The sequence below is a fragment of the Aethina tumida genome, chromosome 6 (assembly GCF_024364675.1).
Source record: "Aethina tumida isolate Nest 87 chromosome 6, icAetTumi1.1, whole genome shotgun sequence".
In the NCBI taxonomy this organism is placed as follows: domain Eukaryota; kingdom Metazoa; phylum Arthropoda; class Insecta; order Coleoptera; family Nitidulidae; genus Aethina; species Aethina tumida.
Genome location: NC_065440.1, coordinates 12,448,182 through 12,465,182, shown reverse-complemented (window position 1 = coordinate 12,465,182; position 17,001 = coordinate 12,448,182). Strand labels below are relative to the sequence as shown.

Here is a 17,001-nt window from a genome sequence, read left to right as displayed (position 1 = left end):
AAAATAATCTGCATTAAACATGGTTACTTCACCTTCCTGTTAATAGATGTCGCTAGTTATGTAACATATTTTGTGTATTAAAAGTTTATACAAGGTGTTTCTAAATTAGGTAGCCAATATTCTAAGCAGTATATTAACAAAGAAAATCTAAATAACTTTTTTTCGCAAATTTCTCCAGAAGTAAATTTTAAATATTGTTTTTTTCTCATATTTTCGTGACTATTGTGTTTAAATTTGACGGTGATATCCATGTATAAAATAAATATATTTGATATTTTAAAATAAACTCAGATTGTATTTATTTTTATATAAAATATATGAAAAATAGTTTTGAAAAAATATTCAGTGGCGTAAAAAAGTATGGACAGGAAATGGGGTAATCTACGTTACTGTATAAATATGGAAAAAGTTTATTACATTGAATTGTAGGTATATATTGTAGGAACAAAAGTTACGGAATTAGAAAAAATAATTATTGAAATTCAGGAGAAAATTTATAAGATTTCTCTCCATTATTGACAATAATATCGTCAACTTAAATAAAACTAACAATAAAATTCGATACGTTTATTAAAAATTAGAGAGGAAAGAATATAATATTATATATTAAAAAAATCATTAACAAACATTAAGTACACATTCAGTGCTGGACACATACATATAATATTTATATTTAAACTACATTTATTTACTACATGTAATAACTAAATTTGTACAAAGCATTGCCATTAAACTTTAAACAAACATAAAGCTTATCAACAAATAGAACACATTCGTAAGCAAAAATTCAAACTAAATAAAATAAACAGTATTTTCCTCAACAACAATCTAAAATACTGACTACACAACTTAAAAACCTACAAACTAATGTCGAAACTCTGGACGGAATGTTCGAAAATTTGCAATAAAATAAGCCGAGAATTAAAAATCAACACGGACCGTCATTAGCTCTTGTTCTTGTCCGTTTCGGTGGTGGGCGTGTAAACGATTTCGGCGTACTCGGTCTTGTCCTCGTCGCCCTTCACCACCGGATTGGACGTCGGACTCACCAGGTCGAGTTCGGCGTACACCAGACCCTCCTTGGCGGTCTCGTCCTCCGCCTTCGGCGCTTCCGTTTCGATCTGTCGCGTCTCGGGCGCCTCTTCGGTGGCCACCTTGTCTTTGTTCTTTTTCAGGAAGGACGACAGCTTTATCGGGGGGATGCGACGTTTCGTCTCTTTGGTTCTTTGCACGTCCGCGCTTTCCGTATCGCTACTGAAAGGAGGGTGGTTAATGCGTAAATTTTGATTTTATAGTGTTTATGCTTACGATTCTCCGATGTGTCTTTCTCTCTTTCCTAAAATTTGTATAAATACTTTTATTAAGTGTTTCTTCTTCTGTGTGTACACTGTGATTCACTTAGTTGATTTGTTAGAAGTTTATAGAGAACTAAAAGGTATATCAACCTAAAATTTAGGTTGTTGCTAAACCTTCTATTCTATTTTACTAAAGTATTAGGTACCCCACGAACAAGTAATTTATGTTTTTATTATTATGTATTTATTTTTATTGTTGTTTCATACAGTAATATTAAAACTACCATATTCTTGTCCTAAAATATGTCACATATATTTTTTTGAATTGTGCTTCACCTAAATATGGCAACTTTAATTTTTATAAGACCTTTTAATGATTAATCTGTGTTACTTAATATAACATTAACACTTTGTATAATATCCTTTTTGTTTGTCTTCTACGGCCAAGACAAAACATTGATGCTTTGGATCCGTGTTAGAGAGATAATCATTTTTTCAATATATGGAAGCAAATTGATGTCTTGTGTCTAAGGAGGCCTACGCCAGAAAAACTGAAGCATCTTTATAACATTATTGAACCCCCACCATATTACACTGTGAGTATAACAAACTTTTTGTATAGTTTTGTCACTGTATGATGTATAACATGAGCAGAACCTTCATGTTTTAATAAATTAAATTTAGACTCAGTAAACTACTGTTCCCACTATTCTGTGGTCCTAAGTAAGTCAAAATTGAACTTTTTGGTAGAAACAAGAACTTTTCTTGTAGGTCTGGGGTCAAACGATCCCCCATCCACTAATCTTCTTCCATAGTCTTTGAACTAATTTAAGTAAAATCGTTTTAAATACAGAGAAAGCAACGAAAGATCATAAAGTAAAAAGTAGCTATAATTTAGTCCATTGAAAAATAAAGTAGTCAATTTTTTAAAGAATAAAATTAAATTGACCAGTTTCAAAGTAGATTTAACATTTTAGAGCTTCCTTTGAGTCTCTAATACGACATATGGTCTTGTGTTGTCCTGAAACAACTGACCGACTTTCTATTGACTAAAGAAGCTGCCTTGAAATAAGTTTTCCTTGAATTTGGTCATTTTGCTAAAAGTTTACAATTACACTAACCGTTTGGCTTCTTGGTAAGTACCCAACATGTAAAATTCCATCACAATCTTTCTTGGGTTAAGACTTACTTTAAGTAATGTTCCTCCAAGTTTACCCAATGTCAAAACTGGCGTGGACTGTCGTAATCAACCCATTTTTCGTCGCATGTAATAATACAATCAATAAAAGGCTCATTTACGTTGCGTGCAAGGAGGGAATTGGCCCAATTTTATTTCCATCACTTAATTCAAGTGGAATCCATTTGTATAATTTTTTTATGAAATTCATTGCATGAAGCTTCTTTCTAATGGCTGGTTCACTGGGCTAATTTCAAACATGTTGTGCGAACAAATTATTAATTAATTCATTATTTTATTTATTGATATAAGTTTCGGACGACCTTGACGTTGTTGATCATCTTCAATGCACTTTTTAACCGCAATTTTTAAACTTATTGAGCGAATTCGCGCGAATATTATAACTTGAAAACATCAATTATAACACAAAGAACGTTTTACAAACAATTTTAGAAAAAAATCGCATAGTTAGAAGTCTAAATAAAGAACTTACTCAGAGCGTTAATTCCGCCATTCTCCCATTGGGTACGGTCACGTGACACCTGCACGCCGCCATATTTATAAGATGAAAGTATACTTGTGGACAAATATTCAAATTTTACTGTATGTATAGTGGTGAGAAAATATATAGAAACTTATATTAAAAATCTTAATGTTAATTTTATGTATTAATTTTTGACAGATACAAAATGTATACCATCCATGGCACAGAAAAAGAGCATTATTTTTACATTTTTACAAATAGGGTTATATCATTACTCAAATAGTTCTGAATAAATTTAAAACAATTCTTAGACTTTCTTGGCCATTCTATAAAAAATTAGGTCAGTTCTGAAACTTCCTACGGACTTCTGTATAAAAATAAGACAGTTCTGAATAAAATTAAAATATATCTGAAACTTCCTAAGCACTTGTGTACAAAAATAAAACAATTCTGAAACTTCCCAATTAAGACAGATCTGAAACTTTTTCAGCAGTTCTGTACAAAATTAAGACAGTTTTGAAACTTCCCAAGCAGTTCTCAATAAAATTAAGACTGATCTGAAACTTCTTAATCATTTCAGTACAAAATTATGATAGTTCTGAAACTTCTTAAGCAATTCTCTACAAAATTAAGACAGACCTGAAACTTCGTAAGCAGTTCTGTACAAAATTAAGACAGTTCTGAAACTTCTTAAGCTCTTCTGTACCAAAATAAACTTCCTAAGCACTTCATTATAGAAATAAGACAGTTCTGAAACTTCCCAAGCAGTCCTGAATAAAATTAAGACAGATCTGAAACTTCTTCAGCAATTCTGTACAAAATTAAGACAGACCTGAAACTTCGTAAGCAGTTCTGTATAAAATTAAGACAGTTCTGAAATTTCTTAAGGTCTTCTGTACCAAAATAAACTTCCTAAGCACTTCATTATAGAAATTAGACAGTTCTGAAACTTCCCAAGCAGTTCTGAATAAAATTAAGACAGATCTGACACTTCTGCAGCAATTCTGTACAAAATTAAGACAGACCTGAAACTTCGTAAGTAGTTCTGTACAAAATTAAGACAGTTCTGAAACTTCTTAAGCTCTTCTGTACAAAAATAAGACAGTTCTGAAACTTCTCAAGCAGTTATGTATAAAATTAAGACAGACCTGAAACTTATTCAGCAGTTCTGTATAAAATTAACACAGTTATGAAACTTCCTAAGTAATTCTCTACAAAATTTAGTCAGTCTGAAACTTCCTAAGCACTTCTGTATAAAATTAAGAATCGAATAGAATACCATTTCATTTGCAATTAATGTAGAATTTCAAAAAAATATAAAATAAAAGTAATTGGCACAAATAATACATACAGTTTAATAAAAAGTATTAAAATATAACATAAATATGTTTCAAATAAACCAGAAACGTAAACTATTTTTTCCGTCACATCCAGTTCTCCATAAATCTCTAACGAGTCCTTTAGGTGAATCACCGAGCTTGTACACATATAATTGTTATTGGTATGTGATGTATCCAATTGTAGAGAATAAAACTCCAAACTAATTTATTTAATTTATTTAAAAAACAATTGATAATTATCTTCAACTTATTCTAAAACTGTAAGTACATATATGTAACATATAAAATTTTTTACAATCATATATATCATAGAACTTTGAAATATTACAGCCAGATACAAATTAGGCTACTTAGTTAAATTGTTTTCCTGGGGATTGACAAATGGAATTGACTCGGTACTTCCCCGAAATAATTCCTAAACAACATTCGCAAAGTACCGGGGCAAATAAATACTTAAAAACTAAAATTACATTAATAAAAAAATAAAATATTATTGTCATTTATACATAAAAATTAATGAGTCGCAAAACACACGGAATGTTACATAACCGAGAGGGGTCTGGGCGGGGTGATAAAAATTTATGGCAGTTAGTTTTGGACCTTGTTTAAAACTAAAAATCATTTTACTTTTGTCTCCTGACGACTGCATGTACAAAACAGAACGTAAAAATCTTAAGCCAACAAAAGTACAATGACTTACAACTATACAATAAAATGAGTGTGGTATAGTTTTGTGTGATTTTAAAATCAAAACGTGCACAAATTGATCCTATTTGTTTGGAAGGACATTTAGAGAATTTCACAACTTAACATTTAAGTTATATAGTTATATACACTTAGTACCTAGACAACATATCGTAGACAATTCTAAAATCTAAATCCAGTCTGTGTTTTATTAATTTCTGGTGTTAAGTAACTGAGCGTACTAAACACTAGTTATTAATTTAAAGGGTGGTTTCAGCTTTGACCCCACGTTTTGGGGGGGCCAAAACAAAAACGCATTGTTTAATAATGCGGCAATTTTAAGTGAAATACGAAAAATGAACGAATTAGTCGGTTTGATTTATGCTCAAATTGCGGTTATGAAATTTATAGTCGAATATAGATTAAATTGATGTCGGCAGTTTAAATTAACAAATTGTTTATTGTGATTTTGTTGATTTGTTGTTCATAATACTTCACGTAAAATATGCAGTTATTTGGGGAAAAAAGGCACAACTTTTATTATTGACAAACTCGTGCCTTTTTCGACGCAGTAACAATAAATAATTTTTGTTTTATAAAACACACATTAATATTTAAATGTTTAGTAATAATATCACTTATGCTAGTCATGTCACACAAACTGGCCGGCTGAATTATTCTAATCCATTTTTTAAAAATTTAAATCGGCATCCTTGATTGTCGGGCGTTAAGGGTGCTTTTGCTTTGCTGCAATAATTGTTGAGATTCTTTACTGGGGCACATCGAAAAAACAAGACGAGGCAACAAATTAAAGCACAAGCCGCGGGGTGGGTGAGTGAGACACAAACAAAAAAATGGATGAAAAGAACTCGACCGTAGATCCAGAACACCGAATCGGATTAAGGGGAGGTGAGGAACGAGGTGTCTTTTTACACGGCGGTGTCGATCTTTTCGTCTTTTTTGATCGGCAGATCGTTGCCGTTGATGTACTCTTGCGAGACTTGGTGATGGGGATTGTCTACGCCGGCGTTCGCGTCCGAGTGATGGTTCGCGCCCTCGCCCGTCGTGTAGTCAATTACTGTGGCGCCGCCTACAACAGAAACAACGGGATTTTCAAAAAAAAAACAGCTAACAAACGGCTTGTCGAAGAGTCGAAGGACGAAGTACCATCACACTAGAGGAGGGGGAGGGCAAGAGAGCACATGCACTACAGGTATCAAATCTACTAGTGTTTCTCCAGAGGGGGAATCCCCGTCTAACCAGGGTAAGCTACAAAGCGTTAGATTTTGCGGCTAATTTACGGATTAAAAACGTTTAAAATACGACATCAACAATGTAATTTTGAAGTACCAACTCTCTAAATAAAGGAGGAGGCGGAAATAGTTATTGGGCAACAGAAGAAGTTTGAAAGCGTCAGTTTTTACGGCTTATTTGTACATTTAATACGAATAATACAACAGAAATACCAGAATTTTCAAAGTCGAAGTTCCAACATACTGAAGTAAGGAGGAGACAGAAAGAGGAACAGAAATCACGCACTAGAGGGCTCTTGCGACCAGTACTAAATCAGCCATTGTTTCTCCGGAGGGGGAATCACTGGCCAGACAGGGGAAACTTGAAAGCCTCAGTTTGTACAGCTTATTAATATATTTAACTAATATACGAATACTACAACATAAACAAGTTTTTCGAAGGTAAAATTCAAAAACAACTAACAAAAGGCTTGTCAAAAATTCGAAAGGAGAAGTTCCAACATACTAAAGTAAGGAGGAGACAGAAAGAGGAACAGAAATCAAGCACTAGAGGCTCTTGCGACCAGTACTAAATCAGCCATTGTTTCTCCGGAGGGGGAATCACTGGCCAGACAGGGGAAACTTGAAAGCGTCAGTTTTTATAGCTTATTAATATATTTAAATAATATACGAGTAATACAACATAAACAATAAGTTTTTCAAAGGTAAAATTCAAAACCAAGTAACAAAAGGCTTGTCAAAAATTCGAAACGAGAAGTTCCAACATACTAAAGTAAGGAGGAGACAGAAAGAGGAACAAAAATCACGCACCAGAGGGCTCTTGCGACCAGTACTAAATCAGCCATTGTTTCTCTGGAGGGGGAATCACTGGCCAAACAGGGGAAATTTGAAAGCCTCAGTTTTTACAGCTTATTAATATATTTAAATAATATACGAATAATACAACATAAACAACAAGTTTTTCAAAGGTAAAATTCAAAAACAACTAACAAAAGGCTTGTCAAAAATTCGAAAGACGAAGATCCAACACACTAAAGTAAGGAGGAGACAGAAAGAGGAACAGAAATCAAGCACTAGAAGGCTCTTGCGACCAGTACTAAATCAGCCATTGTTTCTCCGGAGGGGGAATCACTGGCCAGACAGGGGAAACTTGAAAGCGTCAGTTTTTATAGCTTATTAATATATTTAAATAATATACGAGTAATACAACATAAACAACAAGTTTTTCAAAGGTAAAATTCAAAAACAACTAACAAAAGGCTTGTCAAAAATTCGAAAGGAGAAGTTCCAACATACTAAAGTAAGGAGGAGACAGAAAGAGGAACAAAAATCACGCACTAGAGGGCTCTTGCGACCAGTACTAAATCAGCCATTGCTTCTCCGGAGGGGGAATTACTGACTAGACAGGGGAAACTTGAAAGCGTCAGTTTTTACAGCTTATTAATATATTTAAATAATATACGAATAATACAACATAAACAACAAGTTTTTCAAAGGTAAAGTTCAAAAACAACTAACAAAAGACTTGTCAAAAATTCGAAAGACGAAGTTCCAACATACTAAAGTAAGGAGGAGACAGAAAGAGGAACAGAAATCACGCACTAGAGGGCTCTTACGACCAGTACTAAATCACCCATTGTTTCTCCGGAGGGGGAATCACTGGCCAGACAGGGGAAACTTGAAAGCGTCAGTTTTTATAGCTTATTAATATATTTAAATAATATACGAGTAATACAACATAAACAATAAGTTTTTCAAAGGTAAAATTCAAAAACAAGTAACAAAAGGCTTGTCAAAAATTCGAAAGGAGAAGTTCCAACATACTAAAGTAAGGAGGAGACAGAAAGAGGAACAAAAATCACGCACTAGAGGGCTCTTGCGACCAGTACTAAATCAGCCGTTGCTTCTCCGGAGGGGGAATTACTGACCAGACAGGGGAAACTTGAAAGCGTCAGTTTTTACAGCTTATTAATATATTTAAATAATATACGAATAATACAACATAAACAACAAGGTTTTCAAAGGTAAAATTCAAAAACAACTAACAAAAGGCTTGTCAAAAATTTGAAAGACGAAGTTCCAACATACTAAAGTAAGGAGGAGACAGAAAGAGGAACAGAAATCACACACTAGAGGGCTCTTGCGACCAGTACTAAATCAGCCATTGTTTCTCCGGAGGGGGAATCACTGGCCAGACAGGGGAAACTTGAAAGCGTCAGTTTTTATAGCTTATTAATATATTTAAATAATATACGAGTAATACAACATAAACAATAAGTTTTTCAAAGGTAAAATTCAAAAACAAGTAACAAAAGGCTTGTCAAAAATTCGAAAGGAGAAGTTCCAACATACTAAAGTAAGGAGGAGACAGAAAGAGGAACAGAAATCATACACAAGAGGGCTCTTGCGACCAATACTATTTCAGCCATTTTTTCTCCGGAGGGGGAATCACTGACCAGACAGGGGAAACTTAAATGTTTAAATAGACTGTAAAAACTGACGCTTTCAAGTAAAATACGAATAATACAACAAAAGCAACAGGATTTTCAATGGTAAAATTCAAAAATATCTATCAAGAGGCTTGTAAGAAATTCCAAAGACTAAAGAAAAAAACAGCGAGGGACAGAAAGAGTGGACATGCATTAACTAGGTGTCTATTGCCACCGGTACCAAATCTACTATTGCTCCTCCGTGGGGGGAACCACCGGCCAACCACAAGCGTTAGTCTTTGCGCCTTAACTACACAATATAAAAAAAAAAACATGCGAATGATTCGTTTTGCGGCGATTTACATCTAAAACAACCTGCGGTATTCAAATCGGTGTTCTGAAATTGTTGCATGGCATGCGAACATTATTTTAATTTTTTTTTTTTTTTTGATACAGTGTGTGTGTGTGTGGGGGTGACGATGATGGATGTCGTTTTGGGTGGCGTTTCGGTGCGACTATTTACCTTACGTAACTTCCAGTTTGTTACAGATGCATGTAATTTTAAAGGTACTAAATCAGTCTGAAATAATTTCATAGTCATAAAAATTGGGTTACGTTTTTTTTTTTTGTTGCAGTTCAGTTAAGTGTTCTGACGTTTACAATTTGCCGCTGTAATAATTTTACAGTTCGGGGGAACTTTCCAAGTTTCGCAATTTATGCATTTTGATTGCTCGCGACTTGTTCGGAACTATTGATTGCTACTTTTGATGGTTTATGTGGTTTGTAGAGCGGCGGGCCCGATTTTAAATTTTAATACATCATATTCGGGAATTTGTAATTTGTCTATTAACGCTTAATAATTCAAATGTGATTATCTCCAAATAGTAATTTACATTAATTTATACAATAAAGCAATAATTTTTTGATTAATTCGGGATAATTAAAAACGTTAATCAAAGCAAATCATAACTTGTACCGGTTTGGACGCTTATTAAAGAACTTTAAGTGAATTTAATTTATATTAATAATTGATTCATTTGGCAACATGTTTTACTCATCTGTATCCAAACATATTATATTTTGGTACGTAAATATTTAATTTCTATATTACAGTGGAAATCAATTATACAGTAGTGGCCATAATTATAGCAACCTATTTAAAATACACTGTTCTAAGAAATTAACCCACCACACCTTCGTGGATATTTTTATTGAGGACTCAGAAAGTTAAGTATACTTTTTATGGCGACATCTACATGACGATAGCTTAATTTACTAAAGAAGCAATTAAATTAGAAAACTGTAAATATTGATAGTAAAGTAGTAGAGGTGAAAATAACCCATATTTATTTCAAATTTTTATTTTTTATTATATAAACATCAAAATTTGTTAATTTTTAATTGATCAAAATTTTTGTAACAATTATAAATAAACGTCTATTTTAAAGAGTAGTAATTTGTTTATTAAATTGTTACATAAAATAAAATTTTATTTGAACTCTTGAAATGAATTGTTTCTATAGTACAAAGAAAATTAATTAAGTTTTCTTCTGCAGTCACTTTATGATTTTAAAGAGCAGAAATTTGTTCATTAATTTGTCATAATAAGTTTAAATTTTTATTTTTTATAAACATCAAATTTTATTAATTTTTAATTTTTTTAAAAAAACAATATTTTTACGATTTTTTAAATAATTATTAAAACCGATTATTAAATAAATATTTTTCCCATTTTCAGAAAATATTAATAATAATCAATTATTTATTATTGGTGAGGTGCCTTAATTTTTTGGAACAGAATATGTTCGTGGATATTGGATATTGAGGGTTCAGAAAAGTTAAGTATACTTTTTATGGCGACATCTACATAACGGTAGCTTAATTTACTAAAGAAGCAATTAAATTAGAAAACTGTAAATATTGATAGTAAAGTAGTAGAGGTGGAAATAACCCATATTTATTTCAATTTTTTATTTTTTATTATATAAACATCAAAATTTGTTAATTTTTAATTAATCAAAATTTTTTGTAACAATTATATATAAACGTCTGTTTTGAAGAGTAGTAATTTGTTTATTAAATTGTTACATAAAAAGAAATTTTATTTGAACTCTTGAAATGAATTGTTTCTACAGTACAAAGAAAATCAATTAAGTTTTATTCTGCAGTTGCTTTATGATTTTAAAGAGGAGAAACTTGTTTATTAATTTGTCACAATACGGAACTTTCTTTATAACCAAAACTTTATATCGAACTTTCACTTGCTTATTTAATAAAATTACAGTCTGTAAATAGTTTATTATACAACAACTTTTCTAATTTATAGTCGCAATAGGTTGACGTTAAATAACTCAAAGTTAATAGTTTACAAGTTTAGTAATTTAGTAATCTCGTCGTTTTGAAATTGTACACTTGTTTTCATTGTTTATAATGAAAATTGTTTCAAAATTAATTAATGCCTTAACACTTAAAATTGTGTATTAGTTGCTTTTATATTTTATATTTTACAAACCACACCAAGCCTTAATTTAATATTTATAAAAATTTAAGAGGGTTTTGTTTTCGAGTAGAGGGTTTAAACAAATATGCTTTGTAAACAACTAGCGGAACATCACAATGATTACAAAAAAAATCTAAAAACTAGTTAAAAATAAAATATACAACCAGTACAATACATTTCCTAGCCCACAAATAAAACAAGCGTCGATCAACCCCATTTAATCTTCCGCCAGTCGAGGAGATTAAACAGAATTAAACGGCACACATAATGCGACTTTCAAAGTTCTATGCATTTACACACGACACAAGTACAACGAGTCTCGTTTCCGTCCATATGTGTTTACAGCTACAATATGCATTACACCACATACCAACGCATAATTATAAAAATAAGTGGTCTACTCACCGCTGAAGCACCATCTACCGGTCATCCGGGCGAAGATCAAGATGACGACGAGCAGGACGACAACGCAAACGGCCACTACTATACCGATGATCGAACCTAATCCTAATTCGAGACCTGAAATCCACTCTCAATTAATACTTTGCCTGAATTAACAAGTTTCATACATGCACCGACGTTAATTAATCAATTTAGGATGCACTAACAAATAACAAGTCATTCATTATACATAAATTCATCCTTCCAAACTAAGTTACTGGAAAAAATAAAATTGAACAAAACGGGGATGGCATGCATCAAGTTCCCGTTTTTGCCGAACGATGCACTGGCAAATGCCGATGGGATAATGTTCTAAAAATGCCGGACTAAAAGCATGCCTGGAATTTACATGTCGGACGTATGTCCGGGACGCATTCGCCGTCTTCCCCGTTACCAACTTACCGTATATTCTTTGCCTAAAGAATTTTTGTATTCCTACTTGACAGCATGAAAACAGATTGGTTTTAATACTGTCTACGGAGGAAACAAACAAAACGTGTTATTAAATCGTTCTGGGCAAAGGAGTTTTATTTTAAATGTTTTTATTCAACAATATTGGCTATGATTTATTGAATAAATTCGGTTTATGGCGATCCTTATTTTGTTTGTTTTGTTTCACGTATTGAATTCGTACTTATTGATTTTATTGTTTATTAAATTTTATAGCTCTGATAATCTGTGGCATTCCTGCGGGGTTCCTCTGATCACAATCGGTTTTAATATATTTATATTTTAATGTTTAATTATTTTTTTATTTAGAATTGAATAGATTTCATTGATTTATCAATATTTGCCATGATTTATTTATTTATTCAGTTTATGTATGTTTTATATTATTTTTTATCTTGTTTGTATTTTTTTTTTCAACAATTTGAATTTATGTCAATTTTGTCATTTATTAAATTTTGCAATATATATTAATATAATTCCAGATTATTTGTGGGTTTCCTTCCGATTTCACAGAATAAAGTTAATTTTAAATTTTTAAAAATGTTTCATTTATCCTTTATTTGAAATTGAATTATTTCCATTTTTTTATATTTGCCATGATTGATTGAATATTTTTTATTAATTACTATTTTTGATTTAAAAAATTTAAATTATGTCTAACTTATTAGTAATAAATAATTATATTTAAAAAAAGGATTAATTTAAATTTAAAAAAAATTGAAATATTATACTATTAATTAAAGATAATAATTAAATAATTGGAAAAAAGTAACTTTTTAATCTAAATATATAAAATTTAACAATTAACTTAACAATAAAACGGTTATTTTAAATTTATAATATTTGAAATATTAATATTACAAAATGTATAATATAATATTTAAAATATTAAGCTTAAAAAATTAAAAAGAAACATCTATAATAAATTTAAGCTTAAAAAATTTTAAATTTATTATTAACAATTAATTTAAAAAATTAATAAAACTTGAAAAATTAAGCTTAAAAAGTTAAAAATAAATAAGTAAAATTATTATTTAAAAAAAATATTAAGCTTTAAAAATTAATAAAAACAACTTATTTAAAATATTAATATGTTTTATTTAAATTTATAAAATTTGAAATATTAAGGTTATAATTAAGAATTAAATATTAAAAAAAAAATAAAATGTAACAATTAAATTTAAAAAAAATTAAGCATAAAAAATTTAAAATAAACAATTAAATTAAAAAAGGTTAAAAAATTAAAAATAACAATTTAAATTAAAAAAAATTAAAATATTTAATTTATAAATTGTGAAATATTAAGCTTAAAAAAATGGAAATTAACGTTTAAATTTAATCAAACAATAAAATGTTTCAAATTAAATTAAAAATTTAAATTAAAAAATAATTTATTATTAATTAGTAAAATTAAAAATATCAAAATAAATTAAAAATTTTAATCTTTGTTTTAAATGTATAAAATTTGAAATATGAAACATAAAAAAAGTAAATATAAACAATTAAATTAAAATAATATTAACCATTTAAATTTAAAAAAAAACTAAAATTTTTAATTTAAACTTATAAAATTTGAAATATTATGGTTAAAAAATAAAAAGTTAACAATTTTAAAAAATAAATTTTTTATTTAATTTTATACAATTTGAAATACAAAAATTTAAATTTAAAATTGTTTAAATATTAAAAAGAAACAATTAAATTAAAAAAATAAAAATAAATTAAATTAAAAAAAATGTTAAATTTAAATTTATAAAATATGAAATATTAAGTTTAAAAAGTTAACAATTAAATTTTAAAATAAATTTAAAAAACAATAATATTATTATCAATTAATAAATTTAAAAATAACAAATTAAATTAAAAAAATTAAATAGTTGTTTGTATAAAATTAAAATATTAAAAAAGTAAATATAAATGATTAAATAAAATAATAATAGTTATAATTTTTATTGATAGAATTTAAAATATTAAAAATTTAAAAATAACCATTTAAATTAAAAAAAAAACTAAAATTTTTGATTTAAATTTATAAAATTTGAAATATTATGCTTAAAAAATAAAAAATTAACAACTAATTTTAAAAAGTAATAAAATTTTTTATTTAAATTTATAAAATTTGAAATATCAAACTTAAAAAATTAAAATTTAACAATTAGATTTAAAAAAAAATTGCTTAAATATTAAAAAGAAACAATTAAATTAAAATTAATAATAACAATAAAAATAATTTAAATTAAAAAAATAATAATAATAAAATGTTAAATTTAAATTTATAAAATGTGAAGAATTAATAATTAAATTTAAAAATAAATTGAAAAAATAATATCATTATTAATTAATAATATTAAAAATTACAAATTAAATTAAAAATTAAATAAATAGTAAGAAATTTATAAAATGTGAAATAATAAGTTTGAAAAGTTAAAAATTAACAATTAAATTTAAAAATAAATTGAAAAAATAAATAAATAGTTGTTTGTATAAAAATAATAATAGTAATAAAGAAATTATTATTATTATTATTATTATAACTGATAGAATTTAAAATATTAAAATTTGAAATATTATGCTTAAAAAATTAAAATTAAAAAATATATAAATTATTTAAATTAAAAAAAAAATAAAATGTTAAATTTAAATTTATAAAATGTGAAATATTAAGTTTGAAAAGTTAAAAATTAACAAATAAATTAAAAAAATAATAATAGTATTATTAATTAATAAAATTAAAAATAACAAATTAAATTAAAAATGTATAAATCGTTATTTTAAATGTATAAAATTTAGAATATTAAACTTAAAATTATTACTTTTATTATATTTGATAGAATATTAAAAAATTAAAAATAAATGTTTAAATTTTAAAAAAACTAAAATTATTAATTTAAATTTATGTAATTTTAAATATTAAGATTAAAAAATTAACAATTAAATTATAAAAAAATAATAAAATTTTTATTAATGTTAATATGAAATATGTTTATAATTAATATGTCGAAATTTTAATTTTCTAACATAAATATATTGATATTAACATATGATGAAATTGGCGAATTTTAATATAAACTTGTTGAAATTGAATTATCTGAAGATAAATAAGTTGAATTTGAATTATACTGAAATTAAAATTTGTTGAAATTGAAAAATGTTAAGTTATGTTCAAATTAAGTTTTATATATGATAAAATTGAAATATCTTAACATAAATATTTTCAATTGAAATTTATTAAGATAATAAATTGAAAAAATAATATTATTATTAATTAATAAATTTAAAAATAACAAATTAAATTATAAAATAAGTAAATAGTTGTAATAAATTTATAAAATGTGAAATAATAAGTTTGAAAAGTTAAAAATTAACAATTAAATTTAAAAAAAATAGTAATAAAAAAATTATTATTATTATTTTTATAACTGATAGAATTTAAAATACTAAAATTTGAAATATTATGCTTAAAAAATTGAAATTTAACAATTAGATTTAAAAAATTTTGCTTAAATATTAAAAAAAAAAAACAATTAAATTAAAAAATATATAAATTATTTAAATTAAAAAAAAAATAATAAAATGTTAAATTTAAATTTATAAAATGTGAAATATTAAGTTTGAAAAGTTAAAAATTAACAATTAAATTTAAAAATAAATTAAAAAAATAATAATAGTATTATTAATTAATTAACTAAAATTATTAATTTAAATTTATGTAATTTTAAATATTAAGATTAAAAAATTAACAATTAAATTATAAAAAATAATAAAATTTTTATTAATGAAATATCTCAACATAAATATTTTGAATTGAAATTTATATATATATATATATATATATATATATATATATATATATATATATATATATATATATAGAATTTGAAATATGCTAGACATGTTTAAACTGTATATTATTAAAATTTTAATTTTTAAGACAAATATGTCTATATTAAAATATAATGAAATTTAAATATCTACATAAATATAAATAACAAGCGTCAACAAACTGCAAATTTAAATTACACAAAACGAAATAGTTAAATTCATTTTTAATTACAACATGTTCAAATATTTATTAAACGTGACGTCGGCCACGGAAGCGTTTAACCCCCCGGAACATCGTGCCGAAACGTTTTACGACGCCCCGACGCACCCACACACGACGCGCCGCGACGCCCGAAACTTGCATTAGCGTTTTATAACGTTGCCCGGACACAAAAGGATTTCGGGACCATTAAAGCCGGCTGAAATATTAATAAAAGGAGTTTCGGGAATTAAGTGCGGAGTGCGGTCGCTTTTGTCGGACCGGAAAAATGACTGTCGCACTGTAAACAGCACAGCAAGTTTACGTGGCCGTCGCATTAATTAAGTTGTCCTGCTGTTGGTGCAACACACACACAAACTGCCGATGTCGATGTCGATGGCGATGTGTTTTCGTTTGGCCGAACTAATCACTTACGGATCCGCCGTCCAAAAATTACTAAATGGAACGGGAACGGGGACTAAACATAATGCGATGAGGCCATGCGAAGGAACAAGGAATATGAAATGAGGTCTTCGGCATTTGAATAATATCATTCGACAAAGTGTTTGTATGTTCATTTTCGGGACGGGCGTATCGCGTGACACTTTCAATAAGGTAATTTGTCAGGATAAAACAAACATACACGTCACCACCCGATGGGAATAATGGCCTCGCATTGTTTGCCCTCTGATAATGAACGGCAAGAAGATGATGGGAAATCGATCATGGACGGGAGGGGAATCCCCGCAGGAACTCCGCGGATTATCCTGGATGAGCGATGACTTACGAGACGGAATAAATTTTAATAAATGCTTCAACATTATGTTTTATTGCTTCTAGAAATAATTAACGAGTAATAAAATCAACAACGAAGTCGATTCTATTTCAACATATTTAAATTTAAACATTTTTTTTATTGTCAATATA

The 17,001-nt window shown here is 27.9% G+C and overlaps 1 protein-coding gene across 7 annotated transcripts in view; it reads right to left on the bottom strand.

The window, feature by feature from the left end:
- Positions 1-552: 552 nt before the first annotated feature.
- LOC109608126 (fasciclin-3) overlaps positions 553-17,001 on the bottom strand; it is a 406,522-nt gene continuing 390,073 nt past the window's right edge. For 3 of the 7 annotated variants that reach the window (XM_049969175.1, XM_049969178.1, XM_049969177.1), the window contains exons 7-9: positions 11,568-11,681; positions 1,309-1,336; positions 553-1,254 (exon numbers count right to left, since the gene is read on the bottom strand). In XM_049969175.1, the coding sequence (XP_049825132.1) occupies positions 945-1,254; positions 1,309-1,336; positions 11,568-11,681 (452 nt within the window). In that variant the 3' untranslated portion in view covers positions 553-944. Of the gene's footprint in view, positions 1,255-1,308; positions 1,337-4,497; positions 6,071-11,567; positions 11,682-11,802; positions 12,042-17,001 lie in introns of those variants that run through there. The other 4 variants (XM_049969176.1, XM_049969179.1, XM_049969181.1 and 1 more) reach the window with 4 other exon arrangements.